Source organism: Falco cherrug, chromosome 17 (assembly GCF_023634085.1).
Source record: "Falco cherrug isolate bFalChe1 chromosome 17, bFalChe1.pri, whole genome shotgun sequence".
Taxonomy (NCBI): Eukaryota; Metazoa; Chordata; class Aves; order Falconiformes; family Falconidae; genus Falco; species Falco cherrug.
Genome location: NC_073713.1, coordinates 5,918,058 through 5,944,464, shown reverse-complemented (window position 1 = coordinate 5,944,464; position 26,407 = coordinate 5,918,058). Strand labels below are relative to the sequence as shown.

General features: G+C 53.6%; 2 protein-coding genes across 9 annotated transcripts; one reads left to right on the top strand and one right to left on the bottom strand.

The window, feature by feature from the left end:
* The first annotated feature begins 7,498 nt into the window (after positions 1 to 7,498).
* On the top strand, positions 7,499 to 10,456 carry TMEM218 (transmembrane protein 218). 2 transcript variants are annotated; one of them, XR_008735458.1, is made up of 4 exons: positions 7,499 to 7,638; positions 7,722 to 7,824; positions 9,897 to 10,120; positions 10,315 to 10,456. XR_008735458.1 is itself a non-coding variant. In XM_055728628.1 (3 exons), the coding sequence occupies exons 1-3, from the start codon at positions 7,529 to 7,531 to the stop codon at positions 10,029 to 10,031; spliced, it is 348 nt and encodes a 115-aa protein (XP_055584603.1). In that variant the 5' UTR covers positions 7,499 to 7,528; the 3' UTR covers positions 10,032 to 10,456. The 2 variants fall into 2 exon arrangements, 1 of the variants encoding a protein (XP_055584603.1); XM_055728628.1 differs by having other exon boundaries at positions 9,897 to 10,456.
* A 5,110-nt stretch (positions 10,457 to 15,566) lies between these two features.
* SLC37A2 (solute carrier family 37 member 2) lies at positions 15,567 to 25,942 on the bottom strand. Of its 7 annotated transcripts, XM_055728625.1 has the most exons (20): positions 25,823 to 25,942; positions 23,284 to 23,365; positions 23,102 to 23,189; positions 22,685 to 22,763; positions 22,363 to 22,498; positions 21,852 to 21,928; positions 21,590 to 21,756; positions 21,127 to 21,164; positions 20,707 to 20,889; positions 20,444 to 20,534; positions 20,303 to 20,365; positions 19,709 to 19,794; positions 18,766 to 18,814; positions 18,386 to 18,459; positions 17,826 to 17,904; positions 17,612 to 17,709; positions 17,200 to 17,264; positions 16,873 to 16,921; positions 16,311 to 16,343; positions 15,567 to 15,833 (listed from the first exon to the last, which is right to left on the bottom strand). In XM_055728625.1, the coding sequence occupies exons 1-18, from the start codon at positions 25,879 to 25,881 to the stop codon at positions 16,879 to 16,881; spliced, it is 1,557 nt and encodes a 518-aa protein (XP_055584600.1). In that variant the 5' UTR covers positions 25,882 to 25,942; the 3' UTR covers positions 15,567 to 15,833; positions 16,311 to 16,343; positions 16,873 to 16,878. The 7 variants fall into 7 exon arrangements, 5 of the variants coding, with proteins under 5 accessions (XP_055584600.1, XP_055584601.1, XP_055584602.1 ...); XR_008735457.1 differs by having other exon boundaries at positions 16,873 to 17,264; XM_055728626.1 differs by lacking the exon at positions 16,311 to 16,343.
* Between the last annotated feature and the right edge of the window lie 465 nt (positions 25,943 to 26,407).

Here is a 26,407-nt window from a genome sequence, read left to right as displayed (position 1 = left end):
CACCGGCCCGGTTTCAGGGGAGCCAGCAGAGAGGGAAGCGGAGAGATGGTCACAACTCTTTAAAGATGCAAATTGAGAAGCAGCCATCATAACAAGAGAGCTCTGTTAATTCTCTTACGAGTATGCAGATTTCGACGCCGACTTTTCCTGGGCTTATTTGTTTTATTTAGCAATAAATTTAATACCAGCTCCCTGAAGCAAAGAGACAGATGGACTATAAACTTTGAATTTTGAGTAGCTTTACTTCCTTAGGTTGGTGTCATCTTTGATCTCTCCTGAAATTACATCTAGGAAGGTTTGCAGGGATTGATTTCTGCTTTTTTACAGCCTTCAAAGCCATTTGATTAGCCGCCTTTTAATTTATTTTTTTTTCACAGGTTACCCAAAAGGGTCTTAAATACTGTCTAAATTATTCATATCCTTGGCTGCTGGAGTTATCTCAGAGACTTGCTGTTGGACCTGAGAAAACTAAAGCACTACATAATATCTAAAACAAAACAAAATAAGTGTTGTATATCCTTTAGGATGCAAAGCTCCCCAGGTCCAAGACCAAAACCCCAGGGCTGAAATCAAACGGTGCCCTCAGAGAACACGGGGCAACCAGTGCACGGCTTTGGAAGGACCACAAAGTCACACCGCAGCAGAAAGGACTCATCTCATATTTTTTTTTGCCATCCATCAGCAGTTGAAAAATTAGGCTGGAGGTGAGGAGAAGCACCTGGCCAGGGAGGTTGGTGCAGCCCAGGGAAGTCCCTGAGGGGTGGCGGATCTCCATCCTGGGGTTGTCCACAGGTGGTAGGATGAAGCCATGAGTCGATCGAGTGCTGTGATGGCCAGGTACATGAGAGCATCCCTGTTACCAACGATCCTGAGGCACATAAAAATCCAGAATTTAATTTTGGGCTATAAAAGCCACAACCCACGTGCTCAGGACTTACGGAGAGGAGAGCTGAAGGGCAACACTGTGACTTTTGAAGGAAGATCCCAGGAGCCACACAGCGCTTTGACCTTGCATATCCAGGCCCCAGCCAGTTCCCACCACGACTAATTTCCCCACTGCCACACACAAATAAGGAAGGAAATTACATTTAAAAAAAAAAAACAAAAAAAATACAAACCAAGCAAAACCAAAAAACAACAGCCGCATCATCTCCAAGCTGCCGCCAGGGGAACAGGGGGAAGAAAAATCAATATACATCAAATGAAACAGGGTGAGAGCAAAGGTGTTGCAAGGAGCCAAGGATAAAACCGTAATTAAAACTGCAAACTGGCTTGGCTGCCAAAAAAAAACCAACCTCCCTGGAAGTCTTGGGGAACACAGTGACAAATTCAGGCCGTTTCAGCAGACGTTGGTTGCTCATGGTCACCCGACATCCCACCATGGATGGATGTTGCCGTCGCCTCACCCTTTCCAATAAGGAGACATTATCGACCACTCAATTGCGATTGAATTACTACGGATGAACATATTACGCTCACATTAAAGTCTAATGAGCGGCCGGTGATTAATGCCATTACGAGGAATACCAAAAGAACTAATGATGATGAGCCACTTAAAGTGAAGTGTCGAGGCTTTCGTTATTGATGACTCCTTGGTTTCTCGCCTAAAAACTCTTGGGTTGGAAGGAGGAAGAGTTGACTGAGGTGAAGGCAAGAGGTTTCCAGAAACACCGACACAAGGAGGTCCCATATTGATACTTCTTCAGAATAAGGTTGATGGGAAATAGCATTTCTTGGAGAAACGTATGGGAAAAAGAAGTTTCTTGGAAAAGCATCTCACCGTGGGCTTTAGCACCTTTGGGAATGTCGTTATAAAAGCAAATTTTAATTTTTAGCATCTCCCCAGACCCTGTTCTGGCCTTGCTTTTTCCCCTCAGCCTTCTTATATTAATTTTCCATCGGTTCTTTGCCTCCTTCCTTTAGCTTTGCCTCTGCTCCATCACTTGCAGCACCCAGGGAAGGTTCTACAACCCAATTTTACTCCCTCAAGTGGTTTCTCTCCTCCTTCCTCTCCTTGGTTGGATCCGATTTTGTCACAACATCACCCAGGGGTGTTGACCCATGGGGAAATGTCACTCCATGTGAGCCTGATGACATTTAAGCATCTCCAGGAGATGACTATAGGACCCTTTTTTGTAGGATCTTTTAGGGAAATCACTTTGCAGTTGCTTGAACTTCAGAGCGCCAAGTATCAAAAAGCCTTATTTGTACTGATGTACAAATTCATTGGACTGAATTAAAATTGCATTTAGTATAAAAAGTCACCAAAACCAAAAGACGTCCAACTTCCTCCCACCTGGGAGCATTCTGAGCCGTAACATATGATGATGGAGACACCCCGTCTTCCTCCATCCACCTTCTCCAAGTGCTTCTTGGTTGGGGTCGGACTTGTCCCACCATGGGAATTGCTTTTGCTCTCCCAACCACAGCCATTCAGGGCTTTTAGAGGCATCTCCTCGTGCTGAGATGGGATTTTTTTTTTTTTTTTTTTTCATTTTAGAAGTGACTTCATATCCCATTTTATTATTTTTTGAATGTTGCAGGATTTGTTCTGTTTGAAGTCTTACATCCTCATTTCCCGTCAGGACGATTAAAATTGATTTCCGCCATCAGCAAGAGAAAGATAATCTGAAGTGGGTTCCTGCGAGAGAGAGCTGTATCCCCACCGGAGCCATTACAAACGCTCTCCTATTATTTTAACTTTCTTTTCTTAGGGATTTCTCTTTGGAAAAGGGCAACTTAGCACTTCTCAGCCATACACGTCCTCCAAGAAGTCAGGGAGAACTATTTAACCTCCTGCATCTCCACTGCAGAAAGTGGACTGGGGGATTTAAATAGCTCTTGTTTACCACCGCCACCCTCCCGGCAGTATTTTTAGAGGGGTAATCAGATCCTCTTGACGCCTTCGCTTTGCTTTCTCAGGCTCCGCATCCTCCGACCCCATCCCTGCACCTGTTCCAGTTCATATCCAGGCAAACTGAACTGGAATGGGCTTTTCCCATTGCATTAAGCCGGGTAGTTCCTGGTGCACCCGAAGGCTTTGCAGAAGGAGGATGGAGGGATTCAGGCTGGAAAACCATCTCCAAGGGGTAAAACCTCTGGCCAACAAAAACGATGTGGAAATAATGGGCACAGAGGGCAAGTGGCACTGGGGGAGCCAGCTGTGCCCGCCTTTACCCATCTCTTAAATCAATAATATCCTCACTATCCTCAATATTGAATATCCTCAATAAAAAAAAATAAAATCCATTAAATATTTTTTAAAATCAATTCAATACATTTAAAAATTAATCAAATCAACTAAACTCTGAATATCCTCAATAATCTCCAAAATACGCCAGAAAACCCCCTAAAATATAACCTTATATATTTTATATATATATAACCCTAAAATAAAGGATCTTTCCAGGCTGGAGAATCCTGGGGCTCCACGACCATCTCACTCCTGTGCTGGTTCATAGCAAACCTCCATAAGCAAAATTTATGCAAATGAGGAGAAATTATGCGTTTGCACCAACACTGCAAGAGCTCACCTTTCGTCAGCCACTGTCCCCAGGCTCCCAGCCCACCAGGAGCCACCCCAAAAAAGGGGTCCCCAGCCAGGTCCCCACCATCTAACAGCATCCCCATCATAAGGCTTAAATACCTTTACAAGAGAGTAATTTAACGCCATCCCCAGCTTAAGCTCCATATCTATCGGGCGTGAAATTAGTTCCAGCAAGCTGCAAATTTGCCGCTAATAAAAATATTTAGCAATTCGCTAGTCTTTAAATCAGGAGCAGAATATTTTCTTGCTTGCATCAACGCCTGTTTCTTTTTAATTCTAATATTTGAGCGTCGGGGAGCTCCAGCCATAAAACTGCAAGTTTTACGACTGCGCGAAGAGTTTTAAATCAATTCCCTCAGCACTTTCAACTCCGTCGCCGAGAGTTTGATCATTTAATATCATTTGATATTAGACCATGTTGGTAATTTTGGCCACTGGGATGAGCCGGGCATGGTGAATTTGCAGTTTTTAACCAAAAAAAGGCTATCTTGACCCAAACCTTCCCTGTTTCCAAGGGCTGTTCCTTGAGTGGCTTCTTACAACAAAAGAGCTTTGATCCATGTGATCCTGCCTTGCAGCCCTTGAAGGAAGGTGACCGCTCTGCCCTCCTGGGCCAAGCATTTAATTAGCCTCGGCACTAATTGCATCTCTCTGCCAAGTCCATTTTGTCCAATTCCAACATCAGGATCTTTTTCATGCCTTTGCCAAGAAACACCGCAGTCCCCTGATCTTTTCCTTAGGAAAAACCACCTGCAGTGACAAAGCATCTTTCAAACTATTCCTTGGCAGAATAGCATCTCACATCCTTTGGAGACCACCTGCATTATCAGTATAATCTATCTAATCTAATCTAATCTAATCTAATATAATATAATATAATATAATATAAATAAATATAAATATAATATAAAACCTTTGCATTGGGTTTTGCTGGGCTGCGAGCATCCAACAGACCTTTTAGCACGGCTTGTTGCAATAGGACAAGGGGCAATGGTTTTAAACTGAAAGAGGGTAGATTTAGCCTAGATATAAATAAGAATTTTTTTACAAGAATGGTGAAACACTGGAACATGTTGCCCAGAGATGTGGTAGGACGCCCCATCCCTGGAAACAGCCCAGGTCAGATTGGATGGGGCTCTGAGCAACCTGATCTGCTGAAAGATGTCCCTGCAGGAGGGCTGGACTAGGGGACCTTTAAAGGTCCCTTCCAACCCAAACTATCCTAAGATTCTATAACAGCATCCCAACGACTCTGCTTCTCCTTATTTAAAGCATGGTAATGCTCGAGAGCCTTGCCAGTAAAGGTTTTATGGTACCTAGGTTATTGACATCAAATACATTGGACCTGGAATTAATCCTTACCACATTGTTTGTCACCGGTTTGATGTGTCCTGTCCCCAGCACAAGGGTTTGGATGCAGATGCCACGTGGTGCAAATCAAAATTCTTGGAGAAACCTGGCTCTGCAATACCAGCAGACATCCCCGCACCAGCTGTTATCCTGGAAAAAAACAGCACAAATATTAAGTTTCTTGCAGGGTCATGCAATCACGGCAAACAATGCAAGAATCCTCTGATTTCTACGCCTTTCCCACTTTTTTAAATTCACATTTTATATTCAGCATTGCTTTTTTTTCCCCCCCTTTCTGGTTTTTTTTTTACAGGTGCAATGCAACTCTGACACAAGCAGTAAATGATATCAAATCCTTGGAGGTAAAAGCTGGAAAACAAACTCATTTTAGGACAGCAATAAATTATTCTTTGGCCATAAAAATCCAATCTTTGCATTCAACTGACCAGCTGCCAGAGCAGTCCCATAAGGCAAATCCCCACCAAGGCATTCCTGATGCTGGGGGGAGGCTGAGATAAAGAAGAGGTTGTTTAGGACGATGTGTTTTATTGCAGATGAGTTGAAGACATTTCTAAGGAAGGTTGTGCTTGGAAATATCACCCCGATGAGGCTGGTTTTCCCAGGTCCCTTCTCCCAATTCCTTAGCTGCAGATTTACAGTTTACCTCCATTGTGCTCAAAGAAACCCATAGCCCTGCTGCAATACCCTATGTGCCGTATAAATAAATATTACAGGGATATTTTGGGCTGCTGGGCATCATTTCAACTCCAAATCTTAGCGCTTGAGTTACCATCAGCCCAACTGTGATGGATACAACAGATAGGATTAAAACCAACAAGCAGCATGACTAAAACCTGGCCGCTGGATGTGGTTGTCGGGGCATAGGTCAGATTTATTCTTTGTCCTCTGGCCAAATATCTGGGATGCGTGATGGTCCAGCAGTGGGTTCAATAGCTGGATGATTCAAGCCCTCTGCTGCAACCTCTCAAACTTGCTTAATGTTGTCGTTGCTGGCATCAAGAAACCACCAGGCAGCACTGAGGTGAAGGAGATAATAAATAGTGAAAAGACCCGGTCGATAACAGGAGAGGGTTAAAGATGCCACTGTAAAAGCTGCGGATAAAAGGGAGAAGGGGAAATTCACTAAAAGAAAGGCCTCGTTTGCTGGTGAACAAAAATCAGCGCTTTTAGATGGAAAGCCAAAGGGTGGAAGAGGAAGCGCAGAAAGAGAAGGGTCCCTGTGAAAATGAGGCTGTGAAGAAGAAATTTGGGGTTTGATAAATTACTGGGGTCGAAAAATGCAAAGAAGCAGGAAAACAGAGAAAAGCAAAGAGAGAGTCTCAAACAACAGGAGCAAATTTATAATTTCCGATTGCCAACAGGAGTAGGAAGCGTGGGCAGTAACAGAAGACAAGGGCTGGGAAAATGATGCCTAAGACGGACATTGCCAATGTGGGGTTTGCAGAGGGAAAAAAAACCAACCACCCTCTCTGGTGGGATTAACGGCATGAGACAGTGCGGGAAGGAGTTTGCTGTCAAACATACGTTTTTAATATGTTGGCAGCTGGTTCCTACTAGATGCCAAGTAAAGGCAGGTGTCGGAGACAGTTTGCGCTCTGCTTGCCGAACTGGTTGATGTCACGCTGGCAACTTTGATTTCATCGCAGGAAAAGGCAGGTCGATGCCGCGCAGCATAATTAATCACTAGTTTATTCCTCCCATTGAAAGAAATGACAGAAAGAAAACAGCAGCTAAGTGACATTTTATGCAGTGAAAGTATCATCAGACTTCAAGTCATTGAGAGGAAAAACTGAATATATCAACATTTTTTTTTTTTTCCAAGTTAACTGGTAGATAAGCCCTGAGTACTGGCATCAAGTCACCCATCAAACCACACTGGCCAGTCTGATGGGCAAGGAAGAGGATTTGAAAATGGGTTTAAAATGGAAGCCCCTCTTGTCTTGGTATTCAAATACACTCGGTGCATTGACAAACCTGCTCAACTTGGTGTGGCAGCCCCCCGACCCCCACCATGGCTGTCCCACAGCCATGTAAGACCCTGCCATAGCCAGCCGCGTCTGCGTGCCTGTGTTAACCAAAGGGACCTGATGTCGGCCCTAAATATTTTGGGAACATGGGCAGATACCTTTCCAGGGTTTGGGGGCTGAGGCTTTGCTCGAGCAAGGTGCTCCCTGCAGCAGGGTGGGCAGGATCTTGCTGGCAGCTAGGGCCGGTGGTACAGCCTATACAACGAGCAACGCTGGCTTAATTAAGCACCGATCCGTTTGCAGCGGGAGCAGGGATAAGGGAAATCCCCGTTGCACCGGGACCACCTGCCAGAACCGGGATGGTGGACTCAGCCACGGGAAGGGCAGCGGCTGGAGGAGCGTTCGTGGAGTTACCGGCCGTCAGGAGGGCCAAGGCCAGGGCCCACGTGTACAGAGCCCTGTGGCGCGCCCCTGCCTCTCGCGGCGCGGGAAAAGCCCTGCCCCCGCCCCCGCGCCCTGCCCCCGCCCCCGCGCCCTGCCCCGCAGCCAATGGGAAGAGACGACCGAGAGGCGGGCGGCGCTGATTGGCTTGGCCACGGAGGCGCGGCGCGGTTGCTAGGCGGAAGCGGCCGTGGCGGGCGGCATGGCGGGCATGGAGCTGGGCGTTGGGCCGGGGGTGCTGGTGCTGCAGCTGCTCTGGGGGCTGGTGCTGTTGCTCTGCCTGGCGCTTTCCCGGGCGGCCGGGCGGGCCCGGTGAGCAGCGGGAAAGGGGGTGTGGAAGGTGCAGACCAGGCCGGCTTTGGTGCTGAGGCCGCTCCGCTCGCCTCTCCCCGCAGGCTCGCCGTGGTGCTGGTGACGCTTGGAGCCGCCGTTCTCAGCGCCGCGCTACTGCTCTTCCCCCGGGAGGACAAGGGTCCGCCCGCAGCCGTCGCCGATGAGGTGAGCCCACGCCGCGGCTTTGCGTAGCCAAGCGGGCCCGGGGATAGCGGGGCATTACCTCAGGGATGGGCCTTTATGTCAGAGGCGGCCCCCATGGGCGCCCCCAGGCCCTGGGGATGGGCCTTTACCTCAGGGATGCCCCAAGGTCGCCCCCAGGCCCAGGGCATGGCCCTTTACCTCAGGGATGGCCCCCCATGGGCACCTCAAGGCCTTGGGGATGGGCCTTTACCTCAGGGGTGGCCCTAAGGGTGCCCCTGGGCCCTGGGGATGGGTCTTTTCCTCAGGGGTGGCCCCCATGGGCACCCCCAGGCCCAGGGGATGGGCCTTTACCTCAGGGTAGGCCTTGGGGGTGGGCCTTTACCTCAGGGGTGGCCCCCAAGGGCACCCCCAAGCCCTGGGGATGGCACTTTACCTCAGGGTGGGCCCTGGGGATGGGTCTTTTCCTCCGGGTGGGCCCCAGCAGCTGCCCTAGGTCCCAGGGATGGGCCTTTGCCTCGGGGATGGGCCTGTGCTTCCTTTTGAGTCTCCTGCGGCTCCATCTCTGGTGCAGGCTCCTGTTGGTGCAGGCTGTGTCGCTCATGGAACAAGTATCTATTTATCTCTTTAACCAAATCCCTTATTTACATGCTGTTGTACATGACCCGTGGGTTTTAGCTCCCATTCTCCCAGGCCCAGGCCCAAGGGGCTCTGTGCAGGAATCCCACTCCTATTTTTTTCCCTCCCAGCTCAGCCCTGAGCTCCAGCAGCTGCTGCTCCCCCTTTGCCACCCCCTTGCGCAGTTTAGTCCACAGCTCTCCATCTTCCATCGCACCCCGGAGCGTGCCGATAGCCATGTGGCAGGGAGCTTTGATAATTTCCCCTCTAATTCTGCAGCCTTTCGCTTTGCCCCAGCTCTGTTTTCTATTTTGAAGCCTAGTAACTGCTCTTCAGCTCTCTTGTAGGTTACTACCGTGCTCAAGCGTGGAGCCATCTGCATTTTTAGACAGCGCCTTGTCTATGTTGACAGGCACAGGGATCTACCCCAGTTCTGGGTCACATCAGGCTGCCTGAGCTGCCATCTTGAGCTCTCCCACAGCTCGTTGGGCTTTGAATACACAAAGTTTTGTGGCGTTTTAGGTGCCATTTCCTCTGTTCTATTATTAATGCACATTAATTATTGCTTTTCTAGATCTTGATCTGTGTAAATCCTTACTAAAGATACTTGTAAGTTTTTTCTTTTCTCTGCCTTGCATGGGACCTGCTCGTATAAAGGTTAGAAGCAAGATGAAGGGCAGCTGAGCGCGTGTTTGTGCCCGGGAGGCCGATGGAATGGGAAAGCGCTTGGTGGTTTTTTTTTTTTGGATCTTCAATTGGACTGGACCTGCCCTGACTATCAATAATACATGACTTGGGTTTTCTGCACTGAAACTCTGCTAATTGGCTAATTAAAAAGTGAAACGTGCAGAAGGAGCCAACGCTTTGCTCACAAGAGACTCTTTCTGCAGCAACACCAAGGCTGAGCGTGTGCTAATGCAATTTATAAAACTGAGCTGGGGGTGAGCCAGGCTTTGGGGTAGTCTCAGGAGCAGAGGATGATTTTGTAACCAACCTTCTTGCAGCTGGCTTCTCATTGTGTCTTGTCTTGCCACTGTATCCTCTTTTTAAAAATCTTTTTTTTCTTTTTCTCCCCATTTCCCCTCTAAAAGGGAAGAATCGTTTGCAGTTCCTTGCAGCACTGGTAGGTTCGTGACTGGGGAGTGCTGCTGCAGGATCTGACTGGCATTTCTTCCCTGTGTTCAGTACTGTGCTGCTCCTTTCCTCCGCAGTAGCTTTCCCGCGAGTGACTTTTTTCAGAGAAAAGAGATTCTTTCAATCATTTGTCACACACCCCACTTCCAACAGGGAGCTCCTATGTCAGGAATGAAAAGCAAGTGGAGAAATCTGGGGGAACCCCAAAGCTTTTCCTCCTGGGGTGATCTTCTCTGACAGTACTCTTTTCCAGGACATTGGCATGCTCCTTCCAGGCTCCCGGAGCAGACCAAGGTGGTAACATGTTTTGTGGTCTTTTGGGGTTTTTTTTCCATTCTCTGCAGATCGTGGACACCTTCTTTATTGGCCGCTTCGTCCTCCTGGCCGTGATGAGCCTGGTCCTACTTGGGTGCCTGTTCCTGCTCCTGATTTACCACCTCATGGAGCCAGTGCATGCCAAGCCACTCCACAGCAGCTAGCGACAGCTGGAGACAGCAATCCCTGAAAGAGGAAATCCCAATTTCGTGGAAAATAAACCAGGAAGGGAGACCAGGAGACTGTTCTGGAGGTGAATGTATCGTTTTTTCTGAGCTCAGAAAGAACCGGCAAAGCAAGTGAAGTGTGTCGCTTGCATCCAGTGCTGTGTGTTTCATCTTGAAAAGCAGAATTTGAACTGAGCATGAGCACTCGCCTGACTCTCCAGGGGGGTTCAAGCCTCTGTAGACTGCAAAGGTGTTTTAACCTCTCTCTTCTCTTTTACAGGAGAGTTGAAATCCATGCACTTTGTACTACACTTCAGTGTAATGAACTGAACCGAGATGGTTTGTTATCGTTATCCACAAGAGATGGTTTGTTACCATGCCTTTTTCACCTTATTTTAATAAAACTCTCTGAGAAACCCCGACTCAGGCTTCATTTATTCTCCAGGAATGTCACCTTTTGCCACCCTTTGGTGCCAGTGTCTCTGAAAACTGCCTTTTGCTGTGGCAGATGTGGGGTTTTTTTAGGAAATTCAGCCTGTGGTTGTGGATTGTTGGAAACGATCCTTTTGACTGGAAACCCGATGCTTTGGAGTGAGGAAAGAACAACATGCAAAATAATGCCCAAACAGGCAAATTAAAATCTCCCTTCTGCAAGAATGCAGAGGAAAGCCAGGTCTCATCTCTCCCTGCGCTAAACAATCCTGCCAGCCCACAAAAACCCCTCCTGCTTTTCAAAGCTCAAGCGTCTCCAGTGTGTGTTGCCACCTCGAGTTGTCATCCTGGGTGGGGAGTTGAAGGCTTATGGTTTCTGCTACCCTAAAACATTGAAGTGTTGCTCACGCTAGTGCAGATGTTTGGAGTTTGTAATAGACTCCACTACCTTTCCTTTTGTGGGGGAAAAACGCTTTTTGTGTTTTCCAGCAGCAGTGACGGGGTCAAATCCCATTTCTCTCCCAATTTTGGCATTGAAACTGGGGGGAACAGCCCTGCTGAAGTGTAGCAGGGAGACTGAGCCAAGCTGTTGGCTGTCAGATACCTCCGTCTCGAGCCTGTGCTGCAAATCAATCTGTTGATAGCAGCTTGTGCCGTACTTAACTAGCAATAATTACTGCTTTGGCTGTCTTAGCCATCCCTCAGTAGAGATGATTTCTTGCGTGAAGTCTCACAAGGCTTTTAGATTTCTTGCAGGAGAAAAGCATTTTGGTGGCCCGGAGTATCGTGTGACTGGTTTTGGAGCAGGGAAGGAGCCGTCACCATCTATGCTGTGCTGGGGAGAGGTTCCCACAGGTGCCTCGCAGTAGCTGGGTGAGGTGAGTTATGCTAGAGCTCGTGTTTTCCAACCCTGGAGGGATGGAGCTGCTCAGCATTTCACGGCTGAGTGGCCAGTGGGTATTGCTGTGAGGATAAAGCCGAGCGCGAGCCAGTGCCGCAGCCCTGAGTTGTGTTTGGAGGCAATATAGCCAAAAACCTGAGGGCAAGAAACACAGCTCTCATAGAGATATTTCCCCCCCACCCCCACCCGTTTTTAGAGATTCTTTTTCTTTTGGCTTTTTTGTGTTTTTTTTTTTTTTTTTCATTTTGAACTGAAGATGGTGAATGGTAAATAAAAGAACCGGCCAGCTTCTCCCAGCCCTGTCCTGACAGTTGTCAGTCACAAAATATTAACATCAGGACATGCAAGATTAATAAGGCAGAGCGAGCGGGCTCGGAGATGACACTTCCCCTGCAGAAAATGCCCCAGGACACAGGAGCCCTAACTCAACCAGCTAAAAATGTGTAAGTACATTTCAAAAAAAGGGCAGAGGAGAGGTGTCTACTTCTGAGCTGCGTAAATGCTCAATCCCTTCCCATCCTGGAGCCTATGTCCAAGGGAGTTGAACTATCGTGTTAAGGAACACGCCGAGCATTTATGCAACACAAGCGCATCGGGTCTCTTGGTGATTTCGAAGTTATGCCTGAAACAAAATTCATATTTAATTCATCATCTTAATAACATTTATGAACACGAAGCTAGTCTCACAGCTCGCTCCGGCTCCATGGCTGCCGTGTCTTTATTCCCCGTGCTTGGTGTGCCGCGGTGGCAAACGGTGCCAGCCGGAGATGGCAGCACCTTGCCAGGCTTCCAGTCCGACAAATGGGGAAACCGCAGCAAAAGCGGCTGGCGCACTAAAAAAAAAAAAAAAATCAACCCTAAAAGCAGGAATGTGAAGCTTTTTCCAGTTTCGCACCATAAATACACCCAAGATATTTGCTGTTTCTGTTGGCTTAATCTGGTTGTAACTGAAATGAGTCAAAAGGCTCGTGGTGCTGGGGATGTTTTGGGGAGAGCGGAACGCGACGCTGCAGGAGGAGGCCATTTCAGCGCTCTCCCAGAAACCCTGTTAATTGGGAAAAGAGCCCCCCCCCGGGACACTCTGAGCTCCATCCTCATCCCTCGCCACCCTCAGCAGCGGGGAACGACCGGCTGGATGAACTCAACATGAGCTCTCTCTGTGTATTTATTTATTCTGGGCAATCCTGCTCCTCCCCGTGCAGGGGCTTTCCAGACAGTTCCTGTTTATTTTTGGGAAAGGAAAGACCGCATCAATGAATCGGTATGAGCTGTAGCTGCTTTCCAACCAGCCCCAAATGGTGATTTTTTGCTGCCATCCCCCACCCAAACCTTCAGCTCCTGGAGGATAACCTTTCGCCAGCACATCCACCTCCATCTAGCACCCTGATTATTTTCTTTTGCAATTAATGTGCAGCAGGAGGGCGGGTTTGGCTTAAATCCCAATCTCTCAGTTGCTGGCAAAGGTGTTGGGAGCTCGGGAGGTGTTATAGCCAAGGAGCCCTGCTCCACCCTAGCTTTCTCCCAAAACTGCGAGCAAATGATCCTCCATTTCCTCTTGCAGGGTGGGAGCGCCGGGTGCTCCGTGTCCTGAGGTGCCAGCCCCATGCAGGCGAAAAATCCTGCTAAATCCCAGCGAGAGAAACCTGTCATGCCAGAAGGGATGTTTACACAAGATTCTGCCTGCATCAGGAGGAGGGCGGCCAAGCTGCTTTCAGGTCAGGTGGGAGAACAGCCCTTGTCCCTGCTAAATTCCCTGCCTGGCTCGTTAGAAACGTGCAGGGATGCTCCCGCACTGGGATGCTGGTACCCAGCTCGCCAGAGGCTTGAGCGACCTGAGGGCAGCCGGTCCCTCCTGCCCGAGGCTGGGTGGCGAGCAGTGCCGGAGCAGGGATGGAGGGAGTGCAGGCGTCTGCAGGAGAAACTCCTCTCCTTGATTTAAGGTCCTTCAATGACTGCAATTCCTCACGCCTCATGCTGCGTTCTGCCGGCACTTAATTACCCTCACTGGTAAAAGCTGGCCTCTTATTTCCACCTTGACTTTGCTGACTTCAGCTTCCCTGCTGTTGAATCCCACTTTGCCTTTGGCTGCTAATTAAAAAGCCCTTCAGCGTTTGCCGGCTGCTCCTTGCATAGGTAATTACGGACCGTGACCCAGCCACCTCTTCACCTTCCCAGCAGCCCGGTGGACCGATAGCATTCCTCCAAAAAGACGTGCGACCCCTCCCCAGGCCAGCTCCTGGCAAAGCTGGGCTGAAACGGTATCGCTGCAGTGGGGGCCGTGGTGTCACCTATAGATCTGTGTTCACCAAACGGCTCCTAATGAGCTCGTTTCAGGCACGACGTGGTTTTTTCCCCATCCGCAGGACAGCAGCGGCCACGCGTTCATGCTCTCCTGTGATGCTGTGGGGCGGGGGCTCGTGGCGGGGGGAAAAGCAGCAGCCCCCGCTCCTGCAGAGGAGGAACGAGGCGAGGTGAGTCTTACAGACTTCTACCAAAAAAACTCAGCTCAGTTTAAACAGTCCTTTGGCTGGGGCAAACCCAGGGGATCCCCCCCCCCGGCTTTCCTGCCCACCCCTCAGTCTCAAAAATCTCGTGGAGATCTGGGGTTTTCTTTGGCATTTGGCTCTTTTTTTTTTTTTTTTTTTTTTTTTTTTTTAAAGTTTGAAACTGCTGCGGGCTGTCTGCCCTTTCTCCTCGCTCCCAGCAGTGCAGCCAAGGCTGCTCAGACTTTCCAAACACGAGTGGGACACAGCCCAGACCTAAATTTGTCCCGGAAAAACTATGAGCAGCTTCAGCAGGAGGTGGTGGGGGGCGCAAGGAAGAAAAGGGGGAAAAAAAACCACCAAAGAGCCCCCAACCAACTTGCTTTTGCAACACCCCTGTGTGTGTGTCAGGGCTTGTGGGATCTTTTGCTTGGAAATGTGTTCTGCTGGCATCGTGGAGCCTTGTGCTGTCTGTCAGAGGCCCCGTGTGCCAGGAGCAGACCCCATCCCGACACCTCTTCCTACGGCTCCATCGCCGTTTGCCCCAGGGAGGGCGTTATTTTCCTGGGAGAAAGGGTAACTGGGGATTTTGCTTTTCTCTGCCTGCCCCATCATTTTCCTGCTTTCTCCCCCAGGGACCTGCAGGCAACTGGCAAGTTTCCAAGCCCCATCGAGCATCCCTCCTGTCAGCGTGGAGGGGACTGAAGGCTGTCATCATCCAGCCACCAGCCACCTCCAACATGCAGCTGCCACTCTCCAGCTTCCCTGTCCCCTTGTCCCGCTCCATCGCCTTCCAGGGAGCTGATCCAACTGGCCAGCAAGTTTTCTTTTTTTTTTTTTTTTTTTTTTTCTTTTTTTCCCCTTTGCTGATGAAATCAGCACTTAATAAAACCACATCAGGCCCAGATGTTTTCTCCTCGGGTTAAGATCCAAGGAGGTGAAGTCAATTAGAGTTCAGATTTATACTGGGCATAAACACAGCCCCTGGCCCCTGGTACTGCTCTCCCCGGGGCGGAGAGCCGGAGCCGGCCCGGGTGCAATCCCTGGATGGCGAGCAGGCTGGGAAACACACCCCGCAGCTCGTCAACGCCCCGTGCGCCCCAGCGCCTCGCACATCAAAGTCGGGGCCCCTGCCGTCAGCACACAGCTGGCTGCACAGCTGGCCCCAGCCTTAATCAAGTGATGCTGCCGGGGCCTCCGAGACCCAACTCTTCCCCGGGGAGCCTGCGTGGCTGACAGGCCAGCGGCGCCAGTTGAACCTCCTGGGGGCTCCTAATTACGCGGCATCTAACGAAGACCATCAGCTGGACCCGGAGCGGCCACAGTGTGTGAGCAGCTGGTTGCTGTGGGGGCTGATACACGGCTGCGGGTTCTCCTTTTGCAGCTAAATGGTATGAATTAGGAAATATAATAATTGGGAAGAATGCTGTTTGGGTTTGGTTTTTTGCAGCGGGATGAGACGAGGAGTAAAACCAGCCTAATCTGGGCTCAGTGGAAAGCCTGGGGATGCTCATTACTTAAAAGAATTGGTGCTTTGGTGGTGAGGCAGTGCTTTAAGTGCTTCGGCACCCTCCTCCTGACCAGTATTGTGAAATACCAAGTGCCAGGATGGGGCAGGCTCAGGAACAAGAGGCTGCCCGTGGACAAAAGCAAGGAGAGGGGTGCGATCACCACCCCTGGCCGAGCCCCACCAGGAAGTGGCATGGAGTAGCAACACCAGTTTTGCATGTTTTTATTAATAAAATGGCCAAGGGCAAAGAATCAGCCCAGAAAACCGGTCAGTGGGGGCCCTTGGACTGCTCCTGGCCGCTGCCTCCCTCCGAAGCAAACCCACACTGGCAGTGCGAGCCCGCGGGGCCGAGCCTGAGCCGTGCCTTGGCTCTGCCCAGGCGAACCCATTCCCGGCGTGCCCCGGCCCCTCTCCTCCCTCCGGGCCTCTCGGCTCGGGGCGGCTCGCGGGGGGCACCTCAAAACTCCTTAAACCTGCAAAGGAGAGAAGCGAGGGGCTGAGCGCGGCAGGCGGCGGTCAGAGGTGTCAGGGTGGGTGATGGTGCTGCGATGGGTGATGGTGCCGCAGCGCTGCCGGAGCGATGGAAAGGGAAGCGTCTCTGCTGGAAAAGCTCAGCCCCATCTGCACCACAAGCCCAGAGGGGAAGCAGGCGCCAAGAGGAGAACTGGCCACCGGTTTTGGTCTGGTCAAAGCTGAAATATCACCCAAGATACCCCCAGCCTTTGCGCCTCCTCTTTGCAAGCTGCTGAGGAGACAACGCATTCCCAAAGCTCCATTCCCCAAACCAGCTGCTTCCCCAGCACAAAACAGCCAGATTTTTGGTGTATACGGCGGCAGGATGGTGCCAACCCAGCCAGGACAGTCCTTGCCCCAACCAGCCCCGGCACAAGAGAGCGGAGCCCCACAGCCCTCCGCGGGCGGCCGGGGAAGGAGGTTTGGGCTGCACTTACCGCAGTGCAAGGCCCAGACTATTGTTCTTTCACCTGCAAACACAAGACATAAAGGACCAAACGTTCGCGGGAGGTCTGGCACCCCCACCACCGGGACTGCCTGTGGCCCCTCACCCCTCAGCGCTCGCAGGGGAGGGGACTTCGGTGCGATGGGAGTCGGGCCAGTGCTGATTTGGAGATTATTTATACCCTCACTGCAGTGATTTGGCCGTGGATTTGATTAGTGAGCCCAGACTCTGTGTTAATCAAGCTCATTAGCACAGGGGGCAAGTCAGCCTATAAATTTGGCCATTTTAGGTGCATTAATCAATGCCAATCGATTGGGTATCTGGGCTAGCATCTCGTGAGTCAGCTGAAGGCAAGGATGCGCCGCCCACCCGCCCGTCCACACTCTTCCTCGGCCATTGCAATTTCATCCTTTGATTCCCAAGCTTGATCTCAGCCTTTAAATTTTCACTGGAGAGGCTGTGTCTAGGCTGAGCCTGCCAAGCGAAACTCGAAATCAGGGCGAATCAGGCTTGCATTTGCATTTAATCCTTGGGGCTCAAGCGGAGATACTCACACTGAGCTACTTCCCATCCAGCACTGACTCTGTGAGCTGCACGCTAGAGCTACAAAGATACAAGGATGGCGTCTTTAGCACCAAGGGAGTTTCTCGAGGCTCAGGTGGCTAAAATCCCCTGGGTGCTGCCCTGGCTCGAGGTGGAAATGTCTCTCTGTGCCCACAGGAGTAAGACATCAGGCAGCCGGCCTCGCGACGCCTGACGTGATGCCCGTGCAGTGATGCAGCAGTGACAGCAAGGGATAACACACGTCTTTCCAGAGCAGCATCGATGCCGTGTTTTGGCACTGTGGGACCAGAGGCCACCCTGGGGTGGTACGTACGTACCCTCTCTTCCTCACCATGTAGCCACACCACCCACGGACTTCTTTGACCACCACACGAGTGAGGAGCTGCAGAGGGAAAGAGGGGGGGGTATCCTTGTGGGGCTGACGGGTCTGCAGCCACCGGAGACTGCAAAGCCATCAGCCCCAGCGTGAGCATTTCCACCACCAGGAGGGAAATTTTAAGGCTTTTGCAAGGGAAGAGCGCGTGAGCTACAACCATGAACAGAGGAGGTCATTGGAAAAAGCCAAATGAATGGAGGCAAAGGTCTGGAGAGCATACGGGGCTTTGCAATATGCCCAGTACCTGGCTGTTCCCAGGGACCATCCCTGCCCTCCAGGGGCGAGCGGGCAGCTAAAAGGGAGCCCTTGAATATCCAGGGGAGCAAAACAAGTCCCAGCGAGGAGCAACCTACCAGGCAAGCCAAGACATCGGCTGCTATCAGCATGTAGAAGACGTTATTCCAGCCCGTGGGAGAGATGATTCCTGCGAGCAGCGGCCCCAGCGCAGCACCTGTGAGGGGACATGAGCCACATTAGGCGATGCCCTGTTTGGGGGGGGGAGAGGGGACCAGGACCCCCCCCAGCACAGGGGGAAATCAGCGCTCTGCATCCCCCAGGCATACATACCTATGGATCCTGTGCCATCAATGATGGCCGTGACAGTGGAAAGGGCTTTGGCATTGCCTTTGAGAGACTCGTGGGTTCCCTGCAGGGATGGAGGAGTAAAATATCAAAAAGAAAAACAACCTCGGGGGCCACAGCTGGCAAGTCCTAGTGTGAGGCCGTTCACACCCCGGGCGGCAATTCCCATGTATCAGACCCAGCTGTGGGCAAAAAGATCCGAACTCGGACGCTGCCCGCAGCCAAACCCCGGTAAAACCTGGATCGCCAACAGCGAGCAGCCATCCCAGGTTTCCCAGCAAATTTTCCCACTCTGTGCTCCGAGGGAGGTGCAGCAGGGCTGAAGTAGAGTCACACAGCCAAGGTAATGGGACAAAAGGCTGTGTTTAAAGGAGGGTGTGAACCGCAGCACGAGGTGTGAGAGCCCTGCCCTTCTCCGCTGGGCTCCAGAGGCATTGGGAAACAGCTAAAATGCAGAAATGGAAGCAAACATCCCTCTGGGAAGAAAGGGAGCCGCTTGTGGGTGTGCAAGAGCGGCGTGCCAGGGTCTGAGGTGTGCCTCTTACCAAATCTGCCGAAACTGCTGTCGTGATGAGAGCATAGGGTCCGTTCACCAGGGCACCGCAGACTATCAGCATCGCTGTGAGGAACATGCCAGCCGCCGAGATACCCAGGAAGAGATTAAATCTTTTAAGTGCAAGGAACAGCAGGACGTTGGGGCCATCATCCCCGGCCCATGTGTGGCCATTGCTGTTCCACACATCCACCTCCCGTCCATCTCTGTTTTCCCCCAGACATCCCACCCCGCGGGCAGCAAAGACTCATCCAGCGCCACCCTCTCCCAGATCCTGGACCGGGAGCTCAGCTCCAGAGGAGAAATAAAGGCAAGTGAGTCCGCAGCGTGTCCCACCGCCCCTTCAGCGACAGGCGCTGGGGAGCTCCTTACCTATCGACGTGCCGATGCCGTTCTGGCCGATGTGGTTATACAGAAACAGCTGGAAAAGAGACACGAGATTAACCAGTCATGGTTATTCCAGCTGTTTTCCCAAGCGTTTTCCTTGCAGCAGCACCCTGGGGACAGGATGGAGAAGGTGGGGACTTGAATTATCACGGGCGCCAAGCTTGGCAGGCTCCTGCCGCTACGCAGCGTCGGGACAGGAGAGCCCCAGCCGGGATGGGGAGCTGAGCGTGCCCTTGGCTCTGCGTCCCGCCGTCTGCCTGCCAGATGAAATACCTGGCAGCCGGCGAACAGAGGTGCTGCCGCGATTTATGGCCCAGCGAGGCTCACACGCCTCCTCGCCGGCTGAAGGCAGACGGGAACTCGCCTGCCGGCACTGCGGGGGGACGGGGAGGTGACGCAGCCCCTCTGCTTTTCAGCATGCGCCAGCCTCTTCGGAGGGGAGAGGCTCACAAGCCAGCGCCAGCCAGGCTTGGATTACAGCTAATTAGCCGCCTTTTTGTGGCGGCAAAGCCAAACGAGCGCCTTGCAGGTGCTCGGGAAGGACGGCCCAGCCAAGCGCCGGTGGAGCATGAGGCCATCGGCACGGGGGCTTTTGGGATGCAAAGCAAAGGGACCAAGCTGGACCAGCTCAGTGGAACCCCCAAGGCTTTAAGACAGAGCAGGGCTATGGCAGGATGGAGGGGAAAAAAAACCATAATGGGGTTTCTTTTTAGCTGTCAAAGACTCTACAATCCCCTCCCAGCCCCCCGATCTGCACATCCACCCTGGGAACATCTGGGCACGTGGATCGATCCCCCAGCTCTCATCTCGGCCGAGCGCGTGACCAGCTTATCCCGGGTGCTTGGGAAGAAGAAGGCAGCCGTGACTCAAAGGAGCTGGAGGAGAGGAAACCCTCGTGACTGAGGTTTTTCCCTATGTGACAACGCACCATGGGAGCAGCGACGATGAGCATCACGCAGCACGTGGTGGCTCTGCCGCCGGTGTAGTCAGAGATGAGGCCAGCAAAGATCCCCCCTGCAAGAAGAAGTCGCAGGTGTCAGTCACGCCACCATGCAGCAGCAAAGCTTTGCCCTAGCTGAGCCCAAAATCCAATGGGAAGCTGCACCGTGGTGCTCTTTCATCCCCCAACTTTTGAGCAAAATGCCCCCAAGGCTAAATATAATAATATCAGAGTGAAGAGCTTTGATTTATCCCTACCACTTTCTCACTGCAGATGGTTTCCCTACACTTGCATGCAGCTCTGCTCTCCTCCACGCTTGTAAAATGTATTATTAATCTAAGAAAAAGGAGAGCCTGAGCAAGCGAGACCCGAGGAAAGGTGTTGTGATGGTCACGTGGATGGCAAAATAAAAGCAAGGGGGTTTTGCTGCCTACTGAGTGCTATGAATGCCGAGTAAACCTCACCATGGTGCTCCAGGGAAAAGGATTGTGCTACCTACCTGTGGAGGGGATTTTCAGTCAAGGCCAGGATTGTCCCCAAATCAATCCCGATCCACCCCCTCTGCCCAGGTATGTGACAAACCTAAAATGCCCCCAGCGTCGAAGAGGGTGGACAGGTCCCCAGCTTCCTTGGCACCAAAATGAGCTGCGAGGGAGAGAAGAGGGGTGAGGAGATGCTCCCCTGGGCAGGCTTGCTCCTGCCTCACCACCCCCAAAAACTCACCCACGTTCACGATGTAGAGGGGCAGCCAGTACAGGAAGGTGTAGCTCACCAGCTTGGCAAAGAGCAGGCAAAGGGAGAACTCCACCACACCCTGGGAGGAAAGGAGAAGACATCAGAGCCTCCTCCTCCTCCCAGCTTCCTCCAGAGGGTGGGTTTTCCCCCCAGTTTTCTGCCCTGTGGGCACCCCACTGATGGGGTGAGCTGCCCTGGTTTTGCTCTTTCCTCCATCCCCATCACGATGCCAGAGGCATCCTGCGACTCACGGGTATCCGGAGCGCCCCGAGGAAGCTGATGGCTTCGGGCTCCTCAGCTGGCTCCTTGGGGCTGTCGGAGCACTCCGCAGTGCTCTGGCCGGAGATGCTCAGCGGCCCCTCGTTGGACGTGACCGCTTCGGGATCCTTCGCATTGGTGGTCACTCCTCCAGCATCCTCCTCGTTGGAGGCCATCTAAAAGCAAGCCAAGAGCAGGAGACGTGGCTCTCATTGCTGGAAGGAGCTGAAACATCCAGTTTGCTGCCAGAATGTGACCCGGGGGATGCTTACACCAGAATAGCAACGAGCATCCTCTGTGACAACTGAACATCGCTCTGATTTCTGATGTTATGACCTGATGCCCTGGTTGTTTCACTGTAAAGAGCGACCACCCCACCCAGGACAAGCCCACTGGAAATCGATTCAACTCACATGATGCAGAGGTGGACTGCAGCCAACGTCCTCGGGATCTGCAGGGAGAAAGGAGATCCCGTGAGAGCCTGGACCAGCCCTGGTCCACCTGCTCTCCCTCCAGCATCTGACACTGCAGAGGAGAAACGTGGGGCTGGGAACCCCCAGAGCTGGGCAGCATCTCCAGGTACTCGCTTCCCAGCAGTGAAAACCCCCAGTAAAATCCCAAAGGGCTTCGCAAATGTTTCTAAGAAAGACAGGCTGAGAGGAGCAACCAGCACAGGGGCTGAGCCTGCCTGGATGACCCCAAAGGATGCTGAGCATCCCCGTGGTGGTCATGGTCCACATCCCTGCTTGCCACAAGCTGGCAGTCAGTATTTGGGGTTGCCAAAGACACTTGGAGACGAGTAAGGTGAAAAATTGTGGCCCTGCTGATATCAGTGTGACACCAGTCACCTGCGGTGCCCCAGATGATGCCACTCACACTCCACCAGGAAGAAGAAGCAGACGATGCCCACGGCGGCGATGATGATGCCAGGCACGATGAAGGACAGGCCCCAGGCAGACGAAACCCAAACGCCAGCGATGAGTGACCCTAAGATGTTGCCGACGGACGTGTGGGAGTTCCAGATGCCCATGATCAAACCTCTCCTGGAGGGGACAGAGCCAGGGTCAGTATCGCCAGGGCGGCTGCCGGGGCTGGCAGGGACCAGGACCGGGGTGGGACATGCCGGAGAAACACTCACTTTCCTTTCCCAAACCAGTTTCCGACGCATGCCACGACGGAGGGCCAGCCCGTCGTCTGCACCAGCCCGTTGCAGACCTGGCAAGAGACAGGCAGCACCACGCGGTGCCGTCGGGCACCTGGCACGGCATGGACTCGATCCACACAGCCCCCCATGCCATTTTGGGCTCAAAAATAGCCACCCCCATCCCAAAACTGTCAAGAAAACACCCAGTTTGGGTTGGTTTTTTTTCCTGCTGGGGCAATCTGGAGCCATTTGGATCCTTCCCGTGGCTAAATTGGGAGCGGCTGGTGTTGCCAAACCGCCTGCCCGCCCTGCTTATCGGGACAGGCACACTCGGTGGTTTCGGCACCCACGCCACGTGCAACCAGGTTTTGCAGGGAGTGGAAATGCCTCGCATTCCCCTGCTCGGGAACTGGGCCACTCTTGTCCCCAAAAGCCACCAAAAAACCCCTGGATGAGGCCATGGTGGTAAAATCCAGAGCCAGAGCATCCTCCAGCGCGGACGCACCTGCACGAGGATGAAGTACCAGAGGACGTGGATGTCCCAGAAGTAGCCGAGACCAAAGAGTGCGGTGAAGAGCCCACTCAGCACCATCCCCCCCGACAGGTAGTAGCGCAGGGGGAGGCGCTCCCCGAAAATGCCACTGGGGAGAGAGGGAAGAGCGCAGCCAGGAGCTGTCACGGGTGATGCCACCAACGTGTGTTACCGCACTGAGCTAGTGCCTGAATCCCAAGTGGATCCCAGTGCCCAGCTCCTTTCCCATTAGCATTCCTGGTAAACTGGTGCATACTGGTGTGTGGAGGGAAAGGGTTGCAAAGGACTTGGGTACCTGATAAACATCCCGATGGCATAGGCCACCAGGAAGGCATTATCCAGCGCCCCAAAAAGCTCCTTGTAGTTGTCCCCATCTGGAAAAGAAATATGGGGGCCACGTCAGCCTGACCCCCGTCTTCGTCCCCTGTCCCCAAAACCCTCCTTCCCGGGGGGCGGCTCTCGGAGCATGGCCGGGTGCCATCGGCATTGGGACCCGCTCCCATCCCAGCCCCGGTTTCACCACCCGCTGCTGCCCTTCGGCCCGGGAGCACCGGGCAGAGGCGTGCCACTTAATTACCTCCGGCTGCCTAACGAGCAGCCGGCCCCCTGCCAAAATCTCTGGCCACGACCTGGCTAAGGGCATGGGGGGGAGCCCATCTCTGCTGCCATGGGGGTCAGTTTTGGGGTGATGGGGGGGGGGGCTTAGCCTTACCGAAGGGTGCCCAGCTGCACCACGTGGTGCTGTTGGAGTCATTGCGGGGGTTCGGACCCAAGGCTGAGCAATTGGGGTGCAGCTGGCTCTGCGGGGGGAGGGAAGGGGTGAAAGCGGGATGCTCAAGGACCCCCCGTGTCCTCTCTCCCCGCAGGTGTGGGGGGTGCGAGGCTGGAGCTAACCTTGACGATGCTGATGGGTTTTCGGGAGAGGTGGTAGCTGGTGTAGCAGAGGAAGGTCAGCACCAGCGTCAGTCCCCGATAGCTGCAGGATAAAGCCAGTAGAGAGGTCAGGGGTAGGGGGGCAAGGATGGGGACGGGGTGGGGGGGCCTGTCACCATCCCAGCTAGCAAAGCCCAGCCTGGCAGGGATGTCTCGGCTATCTCCAGCCTCAGCGATAGCCGTGCTCTTCTTTCCCCAACCCCAAAATTCATGCTTCTTGAAGAAAACTATCAGGTAAAGGCGGCGAGAGCCACCGCCGTGCCAGGTTGAAGCCACTCCGGATGCAGATGTGACTTTAGGATGCACACATGCAGCTCCGGTGCCATTTAACCTGTGGGGGTCTGAGAAACACATGGGAAAAGGGGAAAAATGGGGTCGTTTCTGCTTGTTTCCCCAACAAAATATTCTCTCAGCACCAAACGGGGACTCTGCTGCCGGACCGGTGAGCTGAACCGGCTCAGGCAAGCCTGTAGGGAGGCGACCACGCACATTCCTCGCCAAAAATTGCTAAGGATGTGGCTTAAAAAGATCAGCTGAGCTTTGGGGAGAGTGCTCATCAGCATTTCCCCTTCCCCAAGCAGCTGTCCCAGCAAACCGGGGGGGTGAGCAAGCACCTTCCCGGCGTCACAGTGGAAACAGGGCACCAGATCGCAGCTGATTCATCATCATTCCCATTGCTGATTATTAAGACAAACTGGGAAAAAAAAAACAACTGGGGGTGGGTGGGGTGGAAAAGGGTCTGGGCTCAGGGATGGGCATGCTGCTGCCAGGAAAGCTGATGGATAAAGCCTGGAGAATCCAAAATAAGATGCAGCGTCCTCCAGAGCGGGATGAACATCTCCAAGGGGTCTCATCCTGCATTTAGGGAGGGTTTTGCAGAGGGTTTTACGATAGTGCAGTGGATTTGAGTGGTCAGGGGCAGCTGCGGCACCGAGAAGTGTCACGGGTTACTGAAGTTTAGAAGAAAAAAAAAAAACATTGTGGGTTGGTTGGTTTTTTTTCAGTTTTAACCCAGCCTACCCCTCTTCTCCTCTTCACAGTTTCGATTTACTAAACAGCAGCAAGTACAGGCACCCTGCAAATCCAGGGCAGCTTCGAGACTGCACAGCAGCTGAAAAATTGCTGGTTCCCACTCCCAAAAAATAAACAAACCCCACCAAAATCACCGCTGCTGGCTGCAGGGCTGACCAGAGGGGAGCAGAGAGGCCACAGCGAGGAAGGGGAAGAGAAACTCCATGTGCGGTACCCGACTGGGCCGAATGCTTGGGGTTGGTTTTTTTTTTTTTTACCCCATGTGTTCTGGCAGGGAAAATTACTGCTGATGGAAAAGCACGGGGGTTGTTTGGCAACAGGCTTTCAAAAAATAAATACATTAAATAAAATCAAACCAGCAGCGAGCTTGTCACCTCGCTGAAAAGGAGGGGAACCAGCGTTATCTCCGTGTTGGCCACATCCCACCGAAATTTGAAGGCAAGGGCCTGGCACATGCGGGAGGGACAGTTTGAGGCTCAGCGCGTGCTGCTGCCCATCTCGGGGTCCCCGCGCATCCCCCTGCAGCCCCGCAGTGGCTGCGTGGGGCTCGGTGCCCTCCGGCCCTGCGAGGGGGGCTCCAGCTCCGGGCCATGCCCAGCCCCCAGGATCGCTGCCCGTGCTGCACCGGGTCCCATCTCAGGGAGGACCCAGAGCCCAAGGGGCGATGCTTGTCCCCGGGCGAGTGGCCACTGGTCCAGGGCCAGTCCCCATTCTGGTGCTGGTCCCTGGGCAAGTGACCCCCCGCCCAGTGTTGGTTCCTTGGGGCAAGGGAACCCTGCTCCAGTGCTGGTCCCCACCCCAGTGCCAGTCCCTGGGTCCGGGGCACATCCCAGTGTCAGTCCCGGGGCAAGTGACCCCAGTGCTGAGCCAGTCCCCAGCCCGGTGCCTGTCCCTGGGTCTAGGGCACATCCTGGTGCTGGTCCCCGGGTGAATGACCCCAGTGCAGAGCCGGTCCCCACCCCAGGGCTGGTCCCCATCCCGCTGCTGGTCTAGTCCAGGGCTGGTTCCCGGGCAAGTGACCCCGGTGCACAGCCGGTCCCCATCCCCGTGCCGGTCCCCGGGCGACTGACCCCGGGGCAGAGCTTGCCCCCATCCCTGTGCCGGTCCCCTGGTCCAGAGCCAGTTCCTATCCCGGTGCCCGTCCCCATCCCGGTGCCGCTGCCCGCACCCCGGTGCCTGCCCCCCATCGCCGGGTCCCGGTGCCCCCAGCCCGGTGCCTGTCCCAAGCGCGGTGCCCCGGTACCCCAGGTCCGGTGCCCCGGTGCCCCCAGCCCGGTGCCGGCCCCGAGTCCGGTGCCCCCAGCCCGGTGCCCCGGTGCCCCCAGCCCGGTGCCTGTCCCCAGGCGCGGTGCCCCGGTACCCCAAGTCCGGTGCCCCCAGCCCGGTGCCGGCCCCCTCCCGGTGCCCCGGTACCCCCATCCCAGTGCCTGCCCCCATCCCGGTGCTCCGCCGCCCCCCTCCCGCTCACCGGCTGTCCCGGGGGAGGGCGCGGAGCAGGCGGACGCCGGGGGCGAGCGCTGCCCTCATGACGGGCGGCGGAGCTGCCGCTGCCCCCGCGGCTCCTTTTCACCGCCCCGCGGGGCCGCCGCTCCCCGCCCCGGCCCGGTCCCGCCCCGGCCCGGCCCTGCCCGCCTCCCCCGGCCCCGGGGGGCGACACCGGGGCGGCCCCCAGCCCCTCACCGCGGGGAGCGGCTCCCGAACCGCCTGGAAAGAGGGAAACATGAAGCCTGGGACACACACACACACACAGGGGCCGCGGGGCTCTGGGATGTTCCCCAGATGCTGCTTATCCAGCGGAAAATGCTGGGATTCATTTTTCCACTCACTTCCCCATCACCCCCCAAAAAGGCTGTGGTGCCCCGATTTCAGCTAAGCCCCCCCCCCCCTCCCCGACATGCTTTTGGGGTTATTCGTGGGGATTTGGGGAGCCACGCGCTCCTCTCCCGTGGGTTTTGCAGCAGGAGAAGCCCCCAGCATCCAGGGATCGCATTTACACCCGGAGCAAGGGACCGACCGTGAGGCCAGGGAGCAGCAGTAGCTTTGTTTAACCATC